Source organism: Excalfactoria chinensis, chromosome Z (assembly GCF_039878825.1).
Source record: "Excalfactoria chinensis isolate bCotChi1 chromosome Z, bCotChi1.hap2, whole genome shotgun sequence".
NCBI lineage: Eukaryota > Metazoa > Chordata > Aves > Galliformes > Phasianidae > Excalfactoria > Excalfactoria chinensis.
Genome location: NC_092857.1, coordinates 37,100,241 through 37,119,310, shown reverse-complemented (window position 1 = coordinate 37,119,310; position 19,070 = coordinate 37,100,241). Strand labels below are relative to the sequence as shown.

Below are 19,070 nucleotides of genomic sequence, written 5' to 3'. Positions count from 1 at the left end.
TTTCTTTAAGCTGATTTAAATGTTGTTGCTTTGATTCCATTCCATGTCATTAAACTTTAGCAAATGTGCAATTGAAGCATCATTTTGGCTTTAAGTGCTCAGAAATACTGAACATTTCCCCTTCTTCTCTTCACAAAGTATTATTATTTTTTTGGAGGGGTGCGTATGGTGGTGGTGGTTGGCAGAGTTTCTGACTTTAATTCTATTACATAAGCTACATACATGAAGATTTTGATTCTGAGTTCTTTGTCTGGGTCCTAGTGCATGTGTCTGTCTCTCACCATGTGAGCACTGTGCTTCAAATGACTTTGGTAGACTCTGATGAAATGTATGCCCTGAGTTGTGCAAGTGAATCTGAGCCAGCAAGATCTTGTTCTGATGAAAGCAGTATTCCTTTTTATTTCTGGCTTTTCTCTCTGCTTTTTGAAATAGCTGTCTTTGATCTTTGCTTCAGTGACTCAGTGCTTGCTGTGAGAAACACTTTGCAGTCTAGAGTGTTTCCCTAATTATTCCAAATTCACAAGCCCAGTTGATGAGATTAATATATAAGGCAGGCTGGAAAGATGAGAAACTCCTTCACTTCTGTGGAGAACCAGGGCCTGTGTTGAGGACAGGGACCCGCTGGGATTGGCTCCCTCTGGAGACAGATTCTTTTCCATGACTCTAGTTCAGATGGCTTGATCCCTCTGCTAGTGTTTACTCACAGCTTGGATGGTGCTAAAAGGAAGGTTTATGGCCCACTCCCTCCCCGGCTGTCCCTCAGGACCTGAACTTCTGTGCCCTGCACTCCCCATGAGATGGTTTCCAAAAGCTTCCCATTAAGTGTTATAAAAATACTGTGGGAAACAGATCCAGTAAGGCAGCAGCAGCCTGTGCCATGCTGTGTTATCTTGGGGTTCTTGTCTTGGGGCCATGGCTAGTGTGGGCCTCCTGCAAAAGGCAAAGTGGAGAGCTATTGTGGTGCTGCATGGGAAGAGGCAGTGGGAGGCAGTGTTTCCAACCTGGGGCCGAGCAGAAAACACCTAGCCAGCTTCTTCAGCTCCTACCTCATGAGGCATGTCTCCATGACATGCTGCTTCTAACATGGTTACGTAAGGGACAGAAGCATTCAGCCCCAAGGGGGCTGTGCAGGATGACTCTCTGGTGCTTACTGCAGAGATCTTGTCTGTGTCCCAGCTGCTTTGCACTTTGCTTGTAGAATAGTGGCAGGATGCTGCTAGCTCAAGATGTGACTTAGCTCAGTTGGTGTGGTTACAGGTGATGCATAAAGTGCTAAGGCACCAGGGAATCTGACCCCAGAGAGTGTGAGTTGAGAGGTGTGACCCTGTTTCTATCAGAATACAATGTGTCTACAGCAGGATTTCATAATACAGGGAACAAGAATTTTTTTTAGTCAGAATAGCCTGGTTGGCTGGATGGCTGTTGTTTGTGTTTTCCTTGCCTGGCTCACCCATTTCAGTAGGCCTTGAAAATCTGGCAATAATTCACATGTAATGCTTCACATTTAGACAGTGGGAAATGGCAATGCAGCACCAGTGTACTAAAATGGCCTACATTTTCTCTTGTCCATTTTAACATAAAACTGCAGAGGATTCACAGGCCAGACTTTAAATGCTTTGAATAGCTCTCATTAGTCCTTCAGGATATGCTTCCCAGTAGCTTAGGACAAATTTGAAGATGAACAGAACGGCACAGAGCATCAGAATTTACCTTCCATGATTTACAGGTAAGATTAAGAGCAAAAAAATAAAAACAAAACAAAACAAAATAACACAACCCAAATCTCTTGAAAATTTGTATTATAGAGACTAGTGAAGGTTCTAAATATTTGTTTTATTTATTGGTCTTGTTGTAAAGCTGCTGTAAGTACAGGCTTGGTCAAAACTATCTTAGTGAAGACATGGAACATCTAAGTGTACAGGAAGCCCAGTCTCATAAGATGAGATGCTTGTTACAAACAGGATTCTGCCCTGCTGAATAGCCTGTGCACTGCCTACAAATGGATAAAACAGAAGTCTCCTTCTTTGCTGTGGCAAAACCTGTAGTAAGAGGCTGGCCAGTGTAGCTCATTGCCTCAGAGTCTGGGCTGCTTGTGCAGGTGAGCCATTTGGATAGGGTTTATGCTGCCCAGAGTTAGGAATACTGTTTATTTACCTTTCATTAGTATTTTGACCTCACCAGCGAGGAAGATATAGACATAGATACAGTGCTGAGTTGGAGAGTTCAAATGGTAAAGGACCAGGAAATTAAATTTTGTTTCCCATGAAAGCTCTGTAGACTTAATATGTATTTTGGCTTGAAAAAATCCTGTCCTTCGGCATGTGTGGTGTAGAGCCAGAGCAGACTACGTGAGCTGATTAGGCAACCTGACTGTACTGACTGTAGCACTGGTGGCAGAGGTAGCTGTGTGGGTTCACATCCAAAAAATCTGCAGACTGCTGAGTGCTTTGCAGACAGAAAATGTGTTTGTGAATGCATGAAGATCAAAAACCTGGTGCAGCTTGTTGATAGCAGTGCCAGCTGCGCTCTCCAAAATGGCCTTGGGAACTAAAGAAGACAAATTCTACCAAGGTGCAGCCCTCCCTTCCTCCCCATGTTAAATAGCAAGGGTTAGTGCCTCTGTGGTCAGTGAAAGCTGTGCTTCTGCACTTTGCATTTTTCATATTCACGGCTATGATTTAATCTGTAGGCACATGGAACTGTTTTTAATCAGAATGTGCAAAGAAATACACAATTAATTGCTAATTTAAATTACAATGCTGGAGGTGCATTAGTAATAGATGCAGTTATTGCCCTTGTTTCTTTCATCTGCACACACTGAAGTCATAAAATTGAAACATTATGTATATTTCCAGATGTAATCTTAAAATATATTCTGTTTTGTATTTTAATATATGTATCTCTAAGTTAATATGAATAGCATTTAATTATTTTTATATCACTGGAATAAATTTGACAGAAAATCATGGACTGTAAATATCTTTGTTTCATTTTTAAATAATTATAAATAATTGAAGCCCATTCACTCTTTTGATGGAATAAGTTCAGATGCACCCCTGTAGATCTGTCAGTGGGAATACTTTGATAAATCAGATTTCTTCATACTGTCTCAGGCATATCATTCTTTAAAGCTTTATCTGTATGATGGTTTGGAATACTGTAACCCTTGTGCACCCAATAGTATTTTTAAACTATTTTTTAAACTAAGAAAAACTGCAATTTCACATTCAATAGTTATAAACAAGCTAAAAAGCCATCTACTGAGTTCACCTCTGCTAAACAAAAGTCCCCAAGCTAATTTCTAAGACAGTCCTGTATTTGGCTGAATACAAGGCCGGAGAAGTTCAGTGTAGAGGGCACTCTTTCATTTTTAATGGGAAGTCAGAAACAGATAAAAATAGCTTTATGGATGGAGTTAACTCTAGGTTTTCCAATAGAGAGATGATGGCATAGAGCTGAAGTGAGAGCAAGCTTCTGTTTTCAAGTCTGTCAGTCACAACACATTTGTTTAAAATTGTCTGTGACAAGGATCTCCCCCAGAGTGTACCAGATACAAAAGCAAGTATGTATTGAGAGGTTCTATTGACTTTATTGCAGAGCTGAAGTAATAAAGACAACTCCTTCCCCTCTGAAGTTAAGAAATAATAAAAGCAACCTTTTTCCCCCCTTTCTTAAGAGTACGAAACCACGCCTAATGATCTTGGAGACACCACAAATAACAGTAATCAGATCACTTCTCCGGATGTTTCCAACAAAGAGAATGAAGATAGTATCACTGTAAGTATATACATTGTTTCCTGATCCCTAATCTTGGCAGACTTGCTGACTATGTAACCAATGAGACTGTGGAGATTGTAATGGGACCCTAAACTATTCCAAACCAGAGCTATTACCGCGCCATGACCCAAACTCAGAAAAAAGAAAATGTTAGAGCAGTGCCCCTCACTCTGACCCTCACCCCAGCTTTTGAAAGTGTGAATTACTTCCCAAGTTAAATTGCTGGTCAGTTTGTTTCATGCTCGTCTGTGCAACTAAGTGTAAATTTTTAGGCCAAGACTTTGCTTATAATTTAAGCCAAAGAGAGCAACTCTGTATTTACAAAACAAATACACCCAATGTGATTTTAAAATTGTTTGAATACCAGTCCTGAAATCAGCCTCTCCTCACAGAGAGGTGAGGTGCAATGAGCTTTCAGGCTCTTAACTTCATCTTTAAAATGTGGTTTTATTATTATTATTATTATTATTATTATTATGGAAAATAAGACCACTTGTATTTGACTTTAGCACATGTAGCTGTATTGGTGGGTCTTCTCTCCTGTATCCTTGCATCCCATGCTGTCCTACTGAGCTGCTGGAGAACAGAAGCTGGTGAGCAGTTAGCATGGCTTCCCCCAGCACCAGTCACCCTGTGCAGTAGGAGGCAAGGAAAGCCTGTGCACTGTGTTTCAGGGAGCCAGGTGTGATTTGGGAAGAGGCAGGAAAGGAGGGACTGCTGTCTAGTGTTGTCTCAAGACAGCAGGACAGTGGATGCTTTGTGGTGATAGACTGTGCTGAAATACTTGGAGGATCTTAGGCATTCTTATCTCCTCTTATAATAGAACCACTGAATGGCTGAGATTAGAGGGGACTTCTGGAAATTGTCTGGTGTTCTCACCCCCAGGCTCAAACTGGGAGTGACAACAACAGTTGCAGGTCTCTGCTTTTAGTATCTCCAGGAATAGAGGCTCCACAGCCAACCTGGGTGTTCTGTGGCAGTGTTTAGCCACTCTCACAGTAAATCATAGAATCATAGTATGGTTTGGGTTTGAAGCAACCTTTATGACTGTCTAGTTCCAACCCCATTTCTATAGGCAGGGACACCTCTGTCTAGACCAAGTTGATCAAGGCCGCATCCAGCCTGGCCTTGAATGCTTTTGGGGGGAGGGAGCATCCACAACCTCACTGGGCAACCTGTTCCAATGTCTCACCACCCTCACAGTAACTAATGTCTTCTTAATATCTAGTCTAACTCTACTCTTCTCCAGTTTAAAACCATTTCTCCTAATCCTGCCACTACCTGCTTTTATAAAAAGTCCCTTCCCATCTTTTTTGTAGGCCTCCTTCAGGCTCTGGAACACCAATATAAGGTATCCTTGGAGCTTTCTGTTCTCCAGGCTGAAAAGCTGCAGGTCTCTAGCCTGTCCTTGTAGGGGACATGCTCCAGCCCTCTGACCATTTTTATTCTTCCTTCTCCTCCAGCAACTCCTTGTCCTTCTTGTGTTGGGGCTTCAGAACTGGATGCAGCTCTTTTCTGACATGTTTTGCTTACTTGCTTTCTGACAACATGTCACTCTGTGACCCTTCCCCACCGTGAACATGTAGGATGTTGAAAATGTGTTTCTCAGAGGTTCACTGAATCTCAGGTCTCCTTAGGGTGGAAGAAAGCTCAACAAGTAGCAGTTTTCTGTTCTCTTTTATCTGAGTGCAAATGTCTCCTGGTTGAAATGAATCTCTCCACGTAACCAGGTTAATAAGGATGAATGTCTTTGAAGATAGTTCATAAGAGCAAAACAAATAGATCTGTTTGTGTCCTCTTCTTACAGGTGTATGTTGTTGTGGGAATTGCAGCACTGGTATGCACTGGCTTAGTAATAATGCTCATTATTCTGAAGTTTGGAAGACACTCTAAGTTTGGGATGAAAGGTAAGCAGTGTTGCTTTTTATGTCTTCTGTAATAGCTGTTGATTGATAAGGTTACGCATTAGCTTTCTGCACCAAGAACAGTTGAAATAACTAAATGAATGGCCATCACATCTAGTGTTTCATTAATTCATTGGGTAAGTAAAGGCAGAAACAAATGCAGGTAGAAATACAGGATTTTAGATCAGGCTGTTCTACTCTTTTTTAAATAACAAATAAGATTTCTTTCCATTCTACTGAATAGCCCCATACAACACTTCCTGGAGTAAAATATTGTACAAAGGAAGAATATAGGAAATTAAATTTATTTTGATATAATTTAGATTACAAGTATTTGATGAGAATCTACGCTGTACATAAAAGCATAAGGCAATGTTGCCTTAAGGTAATAGATGCAAAGAAAAACAACGGTAAAAGTAGAAGGTAGATTTGCAGTGCCTCCTGTCTTACAACTTCTGACTGATACATTTTCATGAACTTCTGTATATAAACTGGCAAGTGGCAGCTGGAGAGGATAGCAAGTGGTCATGTCCCTCTGGGTTGGAGACATCTCAGCATTTCCACTCACACATTTTTTTAAATTTACAACTTGATGGAGGGACGTGTAACGCAGGTGTACAAAGGGCTATTAATCCATTACTGTACTATTTTACTGATCTCACCAATCATAATTTGGAGATATCATTAGAACTGAAATTAAAAAAAAAAAAAAAAAAAAAAAAAAAAAAAAAAAAGCAAATTAAAATGAGGATGAAATATTTCTTTACTGCACACAAAAGTGATGTTCTTATGATGTGTACTTGAGGCTCTCTGTAGAGAGGGGTAACTAGACTTTTGTTGGGCTCCTAATAGGATGTTCTTCCTCTCAGTACTACTTATGATATAGTACCACATGGGTGCAAATTTTGGTGACTCTGGCTTATACTTCGCAGTACTCTTTTCAGAGATACCTACTGTGTATTTGGTGTTTCTATATTCTGCTTAGAAAAGAGTTCCTGGAGCACATGAGATTTGAGCAGAGAAGAATTTTAGATAGTCCAGAGATGGTAACCTTTTCCTTCACCTCCTTTTGTTGTGGTCTTTGGGTAACATTGAAAGAGATCAGTAGTTGTAAAGTATCTTGTAAAACAACATTAAGTCTGCAGCTCATGATCTTGGCCAGATACTATAAAAAACTTCCAACAACTGAACAAATGTTAAATGTAAATTTTATTTGTTTACAGAGCTTTCCGAATTGCAAATAGACTGCAAGTTAGTGAAGCTGAATGAGAGCAGTGACTGGCAGTGTCTAATGTTATCTCTTTAATGCCAAGTGTTTATTACATTCTCCAAAATTTGCACATGTATTTCAACACATTGCAGAAATTAGGAAATAAACTTTACCCTGAGGAAGAATGTACAGAGATTTATTTTGTCTGGCAAGAAATCTGATTACCTTTTTGGGAGCGCTTAATATGGCAGTTGAGTTTTGGTATCTTCAAGTAGACCTTTTTGCACAAAAATAACCATCTTATGTAATCAGTAAATTTGACTTTGGTAGCTCCTTTTTCACAATTTGATTATATAGGTCATATTTTAGTAAGGGTACACTTTCTCATGACTATATGAAATTACGAAGATACAGCAACCTCATGCGTAGAGTTTATTTTGTTCTCTAAACATAACCAATGGTGGTTACCAAGAGCAGTGATACAAGTTCACAGTTCACTTATATTCCTTCAGAAACTAATCACCGGCATGGTATGCGCGACAATTGTGAAATGTCACTGTGAGCTACAAATAGCTGTTAAATGTTTCATTAGAAAAGAATGACCTTCAATCATCTGTGATGTGAATCTCAAACTCCTCCAGAGTCTGCGTTCACACCTGAACTTCCAAGTATGGTTCCATCCATGACACTGCATACCAGACGCACTCTCTTAATTAATACAGTTAATATTACTAAGTATATTAAGGCAATACTTAATGGTCTGAGATCATAGCACCAGATATTGATACGTCAGACCAGAATAATAATATTACCTGCTTTGAAAAGTCTGCTGGATAAATATATTTTGAGGTATTTGAGTGTGAGTAAAATAATGCAAAGGTGAAGAGAATTTTTTTGCATTAAGTATTAATCAGTATAATGTCAAGTTCTGAGAAAGAAAGAAAGAAAGAAAGAAAGAAAGAAAGAAAGAAAGAAAGAAAGAAAGAAAGAAAGAAAGAAAGAAAGAAAGAAAGAAAGAAAAAAAAGATCAGATCTGTGAACTCCTTGAGTCATATACCTTCAAATTCATTGACAGAAGAATTATTTCCAATTTAGATAAGTTATTGTCTGAACGACAATGCAGAAGGTCTGTGCTGAGCAGCCACAGAGTGCCATAGAGCCAACATGCCTTCCCTTGCCTTCTTCCTGTTAGTGTACCTGAGCAGAAAAGAATCTAGTTTATGTGATAAGGAGCCCCATGTCTCTGGAGGCTTCCAGTCCATTGGCTGTGCTGGTAAACCTACCAATGTGTAAAAATAAACTCTCTTTGGCTTTTCTCTTCATGTTGTATATCTAAGATGAGAGGACAGCTTGGAGTATGTTCATCTGTTGTATGTGTTTTTTCTGGATTCTAGATGGAGTTGGGTTGTACCATATAAGGCAGTTTTTCTAATACTTGTATTGCTTCTTTTCGCTCATCTTCTAGAACCTGGGGAAACAGCAGGTTCTGATGATTGATTTCAGGGACTGTATTAGTTTAGGCTGGTCATGCAAGAGCAGATTTAAAATACGATTGGTATGAAAAAAGATACTGTTCTGTGAATGGTGGGCTAGGCTTCCAGATAGCATTGAAAAATACATTAGGGTAACTGGTGAAACCTAGATATCTATTTTTTCCCTCTGCTTGTGTACATTTTAAGCACTTTATTATATAGAGTCTGTTGAAAACAGGTTTTCGTGAAAAGCTCTTTTTGGTTGCTCCAGTTCAGAGATGAGGCTTTTAGGCTTTTGCAAGATGTTGCAGCAGTAGTTAGTATGTAGACCAGTAAAGTCAATGATGATATTGCTTATCTGATGTCACCCTGTTCGCAGGGGACAGAGGGGAGGGGGTCCTGCCACGTCACAACCCGTGCCCTTTGCTAACGCCTATTACAGCAATCTGAAGATGACATAAGAAGCTACTTTTTGTTCTTTGACATTGGCATTCCAATCCATGAAGTCGTGGGCAAATCACACAAATTGTCTGTCTCCATTGCGTAATGGAGACAATAGTATTTATGTATCACATGGACGTTTGGAAGATTGATTTGTTAATGCTTATAAGTACCTTACAAAAACAAATTACCTTACAAAACGCAAATTACTGTAAGGACTTCAAAGACTGAGAATTCTTATGAACTGATCCATGAAAATCATTCTGGATAAAGGATTTTACATCTTAAAACATTTAAGCCATCACTCTCTTCTATTCTAGTAAGGAAAAGAGGAGCCTCTTAAAACATTTCTTTGGGGCCATGTTACCTTATCAGAACATATTGTTGGGCATTTCTAGCTTTCCACTGTTTATTTATATAAAATTTGGTCTCTGGATCTCAGATTTCCATTTCTGTCTGCTATTAGTTTCCCTGAGTCTCATCTTAAAATGCAGGATATAAAAGAGGAACATAGCTCCAGTTCTGAAGCAGCAGCAAGCCAGTGGGTGACATGCCAAATAAATAAATAAGGACTTATGAAGTCATGGGGAATTCTTATTATTAAATGGACCATATAACTACGAATTCATTTCACTGCAGTATTCAAAGCTAGTTGTATTAATTGTTGTAGAAAATGAGTTATTATCTTGTCGACAGCTCTTCATGAATTTGCTACACTGACGAATATTATATATATAGGAGTAAACAAGTGCTTGTTATATTCCCCTTTCTCTCTCTCAAGTGGAAACAGATAAATAGGAGGTGGGGTGAAGAACTGCACATGGATGTAGTGTGAGTGAAGTGAATATAGAAAGGACAGGTTAGAAAACAGATGGAAAGAGAATAATCACAGTTTCCAGGGCTCTAACTTGATAATGATTGAAGCTTATAGCAATATCACAGCTCCTAAAACAAGTCTTGATCAAGGTAGTAGCAAAAGAGAAGAGTCAGAGCTAAAGATGTAAACTGCAGAGAGCTGGCCTACATTGAGCCTATGTCCATGCTGCATCAAAACTCCTTCCTTTACAGAACCTAGAGTTCCTCTTTCAGTTTCTTAAGTGCAATGCCTGAACATTTACACGCTTTTATATGAACTTTTGCCCATACACAGATCATGTTGCTTTGAGAATGCACTGTTTGTGAGAGTAAATAGTGATCTAGCCCTAGAAGAATTTTAGAAAGAAAGGAGGCTACATGTAGGAAAAAAAATATGAAGATGAGTGCAGTGGGGAGTAGGTGAGAATGTGGGTAATAATAATTGTTTGTCTGTAACTAGAGTGAGAACAAGTGCAAAAATAGTTTGAAGGAACTATTCGGATATAGTGAAGGAAGAGGAAGAAAAAGAAGGGACAAAGAATAGCAGAGCCAGCTTATTTTATTTTATTTTATTTTATTTTATTTTATTTTATTTTATTTTATTTTATTTTATTTTATTTTATTTTATTTTATTTTATTTTATTTTATTTTATTTTATTTATTTTTATTTGAAGTAGCCCCAGTTCTCCAACACTTTAAGTACCATTTACTGCAAAATCATGGAGATTACCATTTGACAAATACTGAGACTAGATGATGCTAGGAAATAAAGTGCTAAAAAAGAACAATAAAAAACAACACAAAACAAAACAACAACAAAAAAAAAAAACATAGGTGGGAATGTGAATAGTAGATGAATAGAAGGCACTCCTTCTATTTAGATAGAAATTATGTCCTTTGTATCTCTATCTCCAGCTAGCAAACTGGTTCATTTGGAAGGGGCTACTGACAGAAGTACTGTTAGCAGTTCTTCTGTTGCTCCTGCAGTCTGGTCTGCCTCATATTGATGCTCAGCACAGCTGGTATTGACAGTCACTCCGAATAGAGTCTGGTCCAACACCTCCATGCTCAAAGCAGAGTGAGCTACAGCAGGGTTCTCTGAGCCGTGTACAGCCAGGATTGGAGATCTTTAAGTATGGAGACTCCACAGTGTCTCTGAGCAAGCTGCACCAGTGTTCCATTACACTTACAGTGCAAAATATATTCTTTTCCTTTTGTTTAAAGTAGAATGTATACTACTTACAGTAAAGTGGCATCTTTTTCATGAGAATTATGTGATTCAGGTATGTGAATTTCAGCTGAGTAACACCACTGGGATTACAAGTATGTTACTTAGGACTTTGCTACACTTTTTTTACAATGCATGGGAGACTTTATGTGAGTTTCCGCATGTTTGCATTCCTCAGCTTTTAAAGGTTGGATTCCTGCTATGGTCAAATTGCATCAATTTTTGTTTCAGACTCTAAGTTAGAACTCTTTTTTTTTTTTTTTTTTTTTTTTTTTTTTTTTTTTCCCTGAAGTTGGGAATCCCTGAGCTTGTCCTGAATAGTAGATAATGTTCTAACTACCTGGTTCATAATGTTGTGTTTTTTAATGCCTGTCGACTCTAGCTGCTTATGAATTCTGTTAGCAGATGCCGAGTGCAGTTGGAGTGCCTTTTTTTGTTTCATTCCTGTAAAAGCTTTTGGTATTGAGTTTCACACCACAGGGAAAGATTCACTATGAGCTCAGAGACTGTTTTGCACAGCACACTGTGCTCTAGCTCTCTCTGCAGCTGCTATTGTTCTGCTTCCTGAAGTGGAGCTGTGTCCTTTAAAGTAGCATGGATGAAATTACAAAAAAAATTAGTACTCTTCCAGGTAAATGTGTGTCTAGAAGAGCCACACAAGGAAAAACTACAAGTATGCATACCATTTTTCAAGTTTTCTTATAATTGTTTGAACTTTCCCCAAACTGGGCCAACTACTTGTTCTTTCTTGTCTGATATTGCAAGAACACACAAGAGTAACTTTTTATCAATTGCATCTGATTAATCTTAATGCATCTGATAGTGCCTTTGGTTTGTATATTCTTATAGCACTATACTCTTAGAACATGAGTATTTGGAAAAAGCATTTAATCAGATTTTATTTTTTCTTTATTTATTTATTTATTTGCAAGATTCATAACACTTCTTTTCTCAGAATGAACAAGAAATGCTGTAACAATGTTATATCAATGCTGTTGCTGCTTAGGAAGAAATTGAGAAGCATAAAATTCAAGAGAAAAATATAGAGAAAAGGTAGCCAAGCTACTTGATTATCTAGCAAAAAAAAAACCACTTTATTTTGTTTCAGTTCTGGGCAGAAGTTCAAATAAGATTGTTTTATTTGAATGAATGGGTCCTTTTTGTATCTCTTTTTCACACAGATACGCCCACCCACCAACATAAACCCACATACGTTTATCATATCCAAGGATATCTTCAGGCTAGGAGCAGCTTTGTGTTTTAGTTCTTGACACAGACTCAGCACTGCAACCTGTGAATTCCCCAAGGTGTTTTCTTTATGGGTAGCTGAACACACATTCTCCAAATGACTCATAGTTGTTCGCAGTTCTCTTACAGAAGATATGGTACCTCTCCTGTGCTTCCTCACTTGTGTGACGTAAGTATGCCTCCCTGTTTCACATGGGCACTGTTTTAACCTTTTACATTTATTTATTTCTAAGACTGTGGCTATATTCAGAAAGCAGCATGGATTATGTTCCACTTTAAGGATCAGAAAAACACACAGTGCCTTTTATCTCCATAAATGAGTGAAAAAATCAAGTAGAAAAGGTATTGCATGTTTTTACGTAGACTTCTAGGCTGTTGCAAAAGCTGTAAATACAAGTCAGAACTGCCTCTTTAAACAGAAGTGTCTCATAGAATTGTGGAATTGTAGGGGCTGGAAGGGGACCTCTGGAGATCAGTTAGTCCACCCCCCTGCTAAAGCAGGTTCCCTGCAGTAGGTTGCACAAGAAAACATCCAGGCAAGTGTAGAGTACTTTGATGATTCTCCACAGCCTCTCTGGGATGCCTGTTCCAGTGCTCTGTCACCCTGACAGTAAAAAAGTTTTTTCTCATGTTCATGAAAAATGTCCTGCATTCCAGTTTATGTCCATTGCCTCTTGGACCATCACTGGGCACCCCCCTTTAGATATTTATAAACACTGGTAAGATCCCCCTTCAGTCTTCTCCAGGCTGAACAGTTTGTGATAAGGGGAATGCTCCATCCCCCTCATCTTCTTTGTGGTCCTCCACTGGACTCTCACCAGCAGTTTCCTGATTTTATTGAACAGGGGAGCCCAGAACTTAACGTGGTACTCCAGATGTGACCTCACTGGCAGAGCAGAGGAGGGGGATTACGGTAGGTAATCCTTGTTGGCCACACTTTTAATGCACCTCAGGACACCACTGGCCTTCTTGGCCACAAGGGGACACTCCTGGCTCGTGGCCAACCTGTTGTCCACCAGGACACTCAGGTCCTTCTTAGCAGAGTTACTTTCCAGCAAGTCAACCCCTAACCTGTATTGGTGCATATGGTTATTATCCTCCAAATGTAGGACTCTTCACTTGTTCTTGTTGAACCTCATAAGATTCCTCTGTGCCCAGTTCTCCAGTCTTTCCAGGTCTCACTGAATGGCCATCTTGTGTATCAGCCACTCCTCCCAGCTTTGCATCATCAGCAGACTTGCCAAGGGTGTGCTCTATAGCTTCATCCAACTCACTGATGAAGATGTTGAAAAAGACTGCAGCTGGGAACAATGATGTCTACAGGCCTCCAACTAGACTCTGTGCTGCTGATCATAGACCTCTGAGTTCTGCCAGTAAGGCAGTTCTCAGTCCACCTCACTATCTGCTCATATACTTCACACTTCCTAAGCTTACCTACAAGGATGTTATGGGAGACAGCACCAAAATCCTTGTTGGAATCAAGGTTCATTACATCCATTGCTCATCTATCCAGCTGCATGTGGCACTGTAGAAGGTTGCCTGATAGGTTAAGCATGATTTCTCATTGGCAAATTTGTGTTGACTAATCCCAACAATATTTTCTTTTACTTGCTTGGAGATGACTTTCAGGATAAATTGTTTTTCTTTTGGACTGCTAGAACTTTATAGTCTTCCTCGATTTTTCCCACATTTGGGCATGCAGCATCATTTTTGCCTGCAAGAAAAATCAACAGTGAATACAATGGATAGTAGACTGTCCTCCTGACAAACTCTGGCAATGTCTTGGCAATGTCCTGGATCTTGGCACCTGAGAGGCAGCATCTCTTGAGACTCCCTGTCAGGTTCGCAGAGGGGACCTCATTGCCTTTTAACAGGGATTCATTCACTACAAGCACTCATCCTTTCTATGTATGATATCCACTGTGGGCTGGCAGTGCAGTTTCTTCTTGTGGATCTTGGTCATGAATGTCACAGGTGTCTATAGCTGTTAAAGGTTTTTATCTGTTATTGGTAATAAAGCTGGAGGGTGGGGATTGGAGGTGGTTTTGCAGGTCACCAGGGACTAAGGTGGCTCCTTCCCAGTCTTGTACACTACTGGAATGTGATTATTATATAACCTATCACTCTCTCAGTGCCTCTAACACTACGCATTTGCTCTTTTATTTGTTCTTTGCCCTGCACTGTCCTTTTTAAGACTGTTCAATCTGCTTGTGTCGGAAACCAGGAAGAACTGACAGTACCTGAATGGAAATGAGAAATGAGATCTAACAAGATCAGCTTTACTTCTCTGAGATTTTTTATTTTTTTTATTTTTAAAAAGGATGAGAAGGAGGAGATGGGAATCTTACCATTTTGTTTTATTTGATTTACGAAGCTTCCTAAAAAAGTGGGTGCATGTGTGTGTGTGGAGGGGGGCGAGGTGGGGAGGATAGCTGGGAATGGTGTCTTTTATCATAAAGTGAAATGGACAAAAGTATCAGTTCAATAACTATTACTAGTTCCAGATTCTAGATGTGTTTCATTCTTAGTTTTAAAGGTTAAAGCCATAGTTACTTAGCTTCCTAGTATAGCTTAACACCCTGAATACACTTAGCTGAATTTTGAGTGGACTAGTGCAAACATCTAAGAAACATTATTTTATTTTTCTGGTGCTTATGACGAGTTGCAGAGTATTTCACTTACTCCTGGCAGTTTGGCCAGCTAGTCTGACTGTGATCCTTTTGCTTCTGCCAGCCTCTCTTTTTCTTTTCTTCTCTGAATGTTACCTGTGCCTAAAAAGTTAGAACTGGGATTTTTCCCTCAGATTAATTTTGTGTTTTAAACACATCACCCTCGTAGAGTAACAGGAAAGATGGGTCCCAGCATCTTTCGTGCAGGGAATCTTCTGCCACTGGAGGAGTTTCTCTATCATCAGTCTGGTGAGAAATGCTCATACCATTGAAGTTGTCTCCAGCCCCATCATGGAGACTGCATGACATTTTCAAGCTGAAGTTTTAACTTTGGTTCCGGACAGAAGAAATGGTAAGCAGTGAAAGCACAGAAATACTCTTTTAAAATCAGTGGGTTCCAAGAGCCTTTCATTTTACCTGGGAACACCCAGAAAAATGAGTTGGTGGCAACAGATGAAACCAATGATGCCCAAAGTCTTCCAAGAACAGTCTGTGGCCTAGTCTCTGCATGTTTGTGCATTTTCAAGAAGTTGCATTGCTATGATTTTCATTATTTGGCAGCAGCAGGAATGCACCTCATAGAAATACTTGTTTCAGATTTGATACCTGAACCAGAATTTCTTAGCTTCCTTAAATTGATTTGGAAAGGAACTCTGTAATGTATCCCCTGCATTCTCTGCTCTGTTATCTGTCCTTTTCCCATGACTTAAAGCAGCCTGTCCTCAGCTGGCTCTGATGTAGTTGTTCTTTTGTTGAATGTCTCCCACACTGTAGCTATTCAAGAGTCAAATTGAAACAGGCAGCCAGCTTCTGTGTTTGTGGGTATACCAGTAGAGACTTCTGATCATTGTCATTCTCTTAGGGTATTCCTGTGAGCTTTCAGAGCCCTCACTCATCTTGCAGACGAGTAGATATTCTACACTGCTATTTTTCCCTCTGTGCTTCTGAGTGCCAGCTTACTGGCTAGGCAGGTAGCGTAACTCCTCTTGATGTCTGAATCTTGTGCTTTGCAGCTGCTCTTGCACTGGAGTCTGTCTGCATGCTCCAGGCAAACTCCTGCCATCAGAAGTATTCATGCAACCTGCCAGTGATATGGTAAATCCCAGGCAAATGGCGCAGAGGGTCTGAGTCTGAGTGATACAGCTATTAAGCACAAAGACATTACCTCTGGCACATGAAGGCTTTGGGCTGCAAAGGTATTCTGGATAAATGTGACTGTACTTGCTTTGTGCTTCTGTGATCCCTTAGGCAGACTCTTCTGGTTCCTGTCAGAGGCAGGGAAAGAGCTGTTTATTTGGATGGGTTGACATGGCTGTTCTGGCATTCTTGTGCTTATCACTCACAGACAGGTGGGCAAGGACAGAATCTCTCTGCTCCTTAAGTGTTCTGTTGCTCTTAAGAAGAAGAGTATAAAATAAGTGTACCTGACTTTATTTTAGCACAGTTGTGATTTGGGGTTGTTTAGACCTGATTTAGTGTAAGATCTCTGTAATTCACTGATGATTTAGCATGAGTGCAGAGGAACCAGAAGAAATGTTTTTCCTTCAAGTCCTTTGAAAAGCAGCCTATACCTGGATCTTACGTATGATCTTACAGTATATGTGGCATGCATAAGAGAAGCATCATAACTAATGAAAAAAGAAAATGCAGAACTACATGCTTTTAGACTGTTATACCATGCTGTCCTGAGAGCATGCTGTCCAATGAGAGACTTGTGATAGTCTGTGTCTTCTGCTTCTCCCTCTGGTGTCTTTAAACAACTCCTGACTTCAGGTCTGTATATTCCTGTAGGATCTTCAGAGGCTGGAAGTATCTATCCAGTAGCATACTTTGGGCCTAAAGATGAAGAATGTGTATTGTGAGGAGCTGGTGTTCTGAAGAGTAGGGTAGGACTGTCATATTCTACCTTCCTGTACCTTCTAGAAGCAATCCAGAATATGCTGGTGTTTCCAAGTAGCTCTGGGCTCTCATAGCCTTACTCTCTGGCACCTAAGGAAGAGGAATTCCAACCATATTAGCAGTCATTTACATGACTGCCTGTGACCCATCTGTGTACTGAGAAAAATGCTCATGCCATAATACTTTCATTATTAATCACAGTGACATTGCCTAACATACGTAGATACTGCAGTGGTAGTAAGTTTTGCAAATCTTGGTTGATTTACTCCCAGAATCCAAAACAAAAATTCTCTCTTGTATAAATGCAGACTATTATGTTTAACTATGCTAAATGCATTTGACTATTCTAAATACAAGCTATGCTTCCACAAACAGGTGTTTTGATTGCTTAAAGGTTGAGTCTGAGTACTATTATCACTGACTACTGCAAAGTGAAAAATTAAGTTTGCTTGCTCTGTTGCACACACCATCTAGTTTTGGAACAATGCACACTTGGCCACTGAACTCCCTTATTTTGTGCACATTTCATTTAATCTTGTTATTTATTATTTGCCTTTTAACTACAAGGCATACAGCTTCTAGGTTCCCAGATGTCCTAACCTTCATTAGATACTTCAAAGTCAGCTAGTTAGATATCCTGTGTTTTTCCACTTCATTCAATTGCAGCTTAGTACTGCTAACCTTTCTTCTCTGTTACAGTCCTGGGAAAGTATTCAGGACAGTGAGCAATGTTATGGGAAAATTTCATTTTAAATCAGTTCAGAACTTCAGTTTAACAACTTGATCACTGGTTTGTCTTCAGGGAAAAATACAAACAAACAAACAAACAGAAAAACCTCAGTTACAGTGGAGGGTTCAGAATTCAGTGTTTATTATGCTACCTAGTCAAAGATCTGTCTTGCTAATGTTTAAAAACTGAAGTCCTGTCCTTGTTCAATAGAGAGGGGGAAGTGGAAATGGGCTACACGGAATGCATACTTGAGATCTAAAGATGTTGGTATGTAGATGGCATCCTTCATTTTAAAAAAAAGGTCAGTGTGCTTGACTTTTTTTTACACAATGACCCCTTTATACTAGTCCACCAGTAAGGAAGTGTAGATGGGAATTGGTCTCTTTTTTGTTGATGGAGTGAGAATTTCTTTAGTGAGAGAAGTGCGGTAGGCAGAGTTCTTGTGGTTGGTTGTGTCTGCTTCTCTGAGCATCTAGGAAAGTATCTTTATAGTAATATGGGAAACTAAATCCTCACAGAGAATAGGTGAAACTTAATCTTGGACTTTAGCTCCTCAGTTAACCTTGGCACTGTAACACACTGCACTCTGGATGAGAGAGGCACATTAGAGTGATTCTTAAATAGCTTCTTAAATCAGGGATGAAATATCAGTGTTTTGCTGGAACACTGCTTCTGCAGCAGAACTCACAAAGGAGATAACAGCAAAGAGCATTGGCTAATAATGTCTCTCCTGAACTTGTGTGGGACAGGATATAGATCAGGACAACTCTCCTACATAAGCCTAGTCTAGAAAATGTTTATGGAGAAGTGCAACTGGAATTTTAGAGGGTACCCTTAGCTGCAGTATATATTAACCTGTCAGCACTGTGGAAACATAAATGGTATGGCAAAAGATACTTTGCTGATGCCAGTGAGAAAACTTAATGTGTTTAGTGGTAGTTACGACCATGGGCAGTAGATCAAATGCTTTTCATTCAGACAGAGGTGTTCAGGAACAGTCATGCTCATGTCCTTGTTCATATTCATGCTTATATATGCCAGACATTCTTGGTTTGGTGTGTAACCTGCCATCAGTCTGCAGATAGTTACTCTCTCAAGTGTGGCTGAAAGTAGTTTTCTGCTTTCCTTAACAGAACTTTTTAGTTTCAATATTTTTGTTTTTGTGTGTGCAGTATACTCATAGTTTAATCACTTATTAAAAAAAAAAAAAATCACACACAAATACATCCATTTTTTAAATACTTCATGGCTTCGCTGGCTATGATTCACATCTTAAAATACAGCTGTACATCTGACATTTCTGTTTTTTAATTTAATTAAAAAAGGCTGCTAATCATGAAAACCATGTTTAAAATGTTAAAGATGGAAAGACAAGCAAAGTGAATTGGAATTAATTTTGCATGAGTTTGCATGATTCCTGCAGCCAAATTAAACAGATTTGTTTTTTCTTTTCTACAAAATAATGTTTTGTAGTTTTCTGCGTAGATCTTAGTCTGTCTTCGGCAGAACTAAATGTCACTGTAGATTCCTTGTACTAACATCACCTTGACCACTGGATTGTGAAAATAATTTCATTTTCTTTACTGTAAGGAATTCAGTACTTTTTGTAAAGAAGTAGAACAGTTTGAATTGGAAAA

General features: G+C 39.3%; 1 protein-coding gene across 7 annotated transcripts in view; it reads left to right on the top strand.

Moving 5' to 3' along the window:
• Positions 1-19,070, top strand: part of NTRK2 (neurotrophic receptor tyrosine kinase 2) — a 202,265-nt gene that overhangs the window by 52,160 nt on the left and 131,035 nt on the right. For all 7 annotated transcript variants that reach the window (XM_072359872.1, XM_072359865.1, XM_072359866.1 and 4 more), the window contains exons 10-11: positions 3,677-3,777; positions 5,585-5,684. In XM_072359872.1, coding sequence (XP_072215973.1) covers positions 3,677-3,777; positions 5,585-5,684 — 201 coding nt within the window. The remainder of the gene's footprint in view (positions 1-3,676; positions 3,778-5,584; positions 5,685-19,070) is intronic.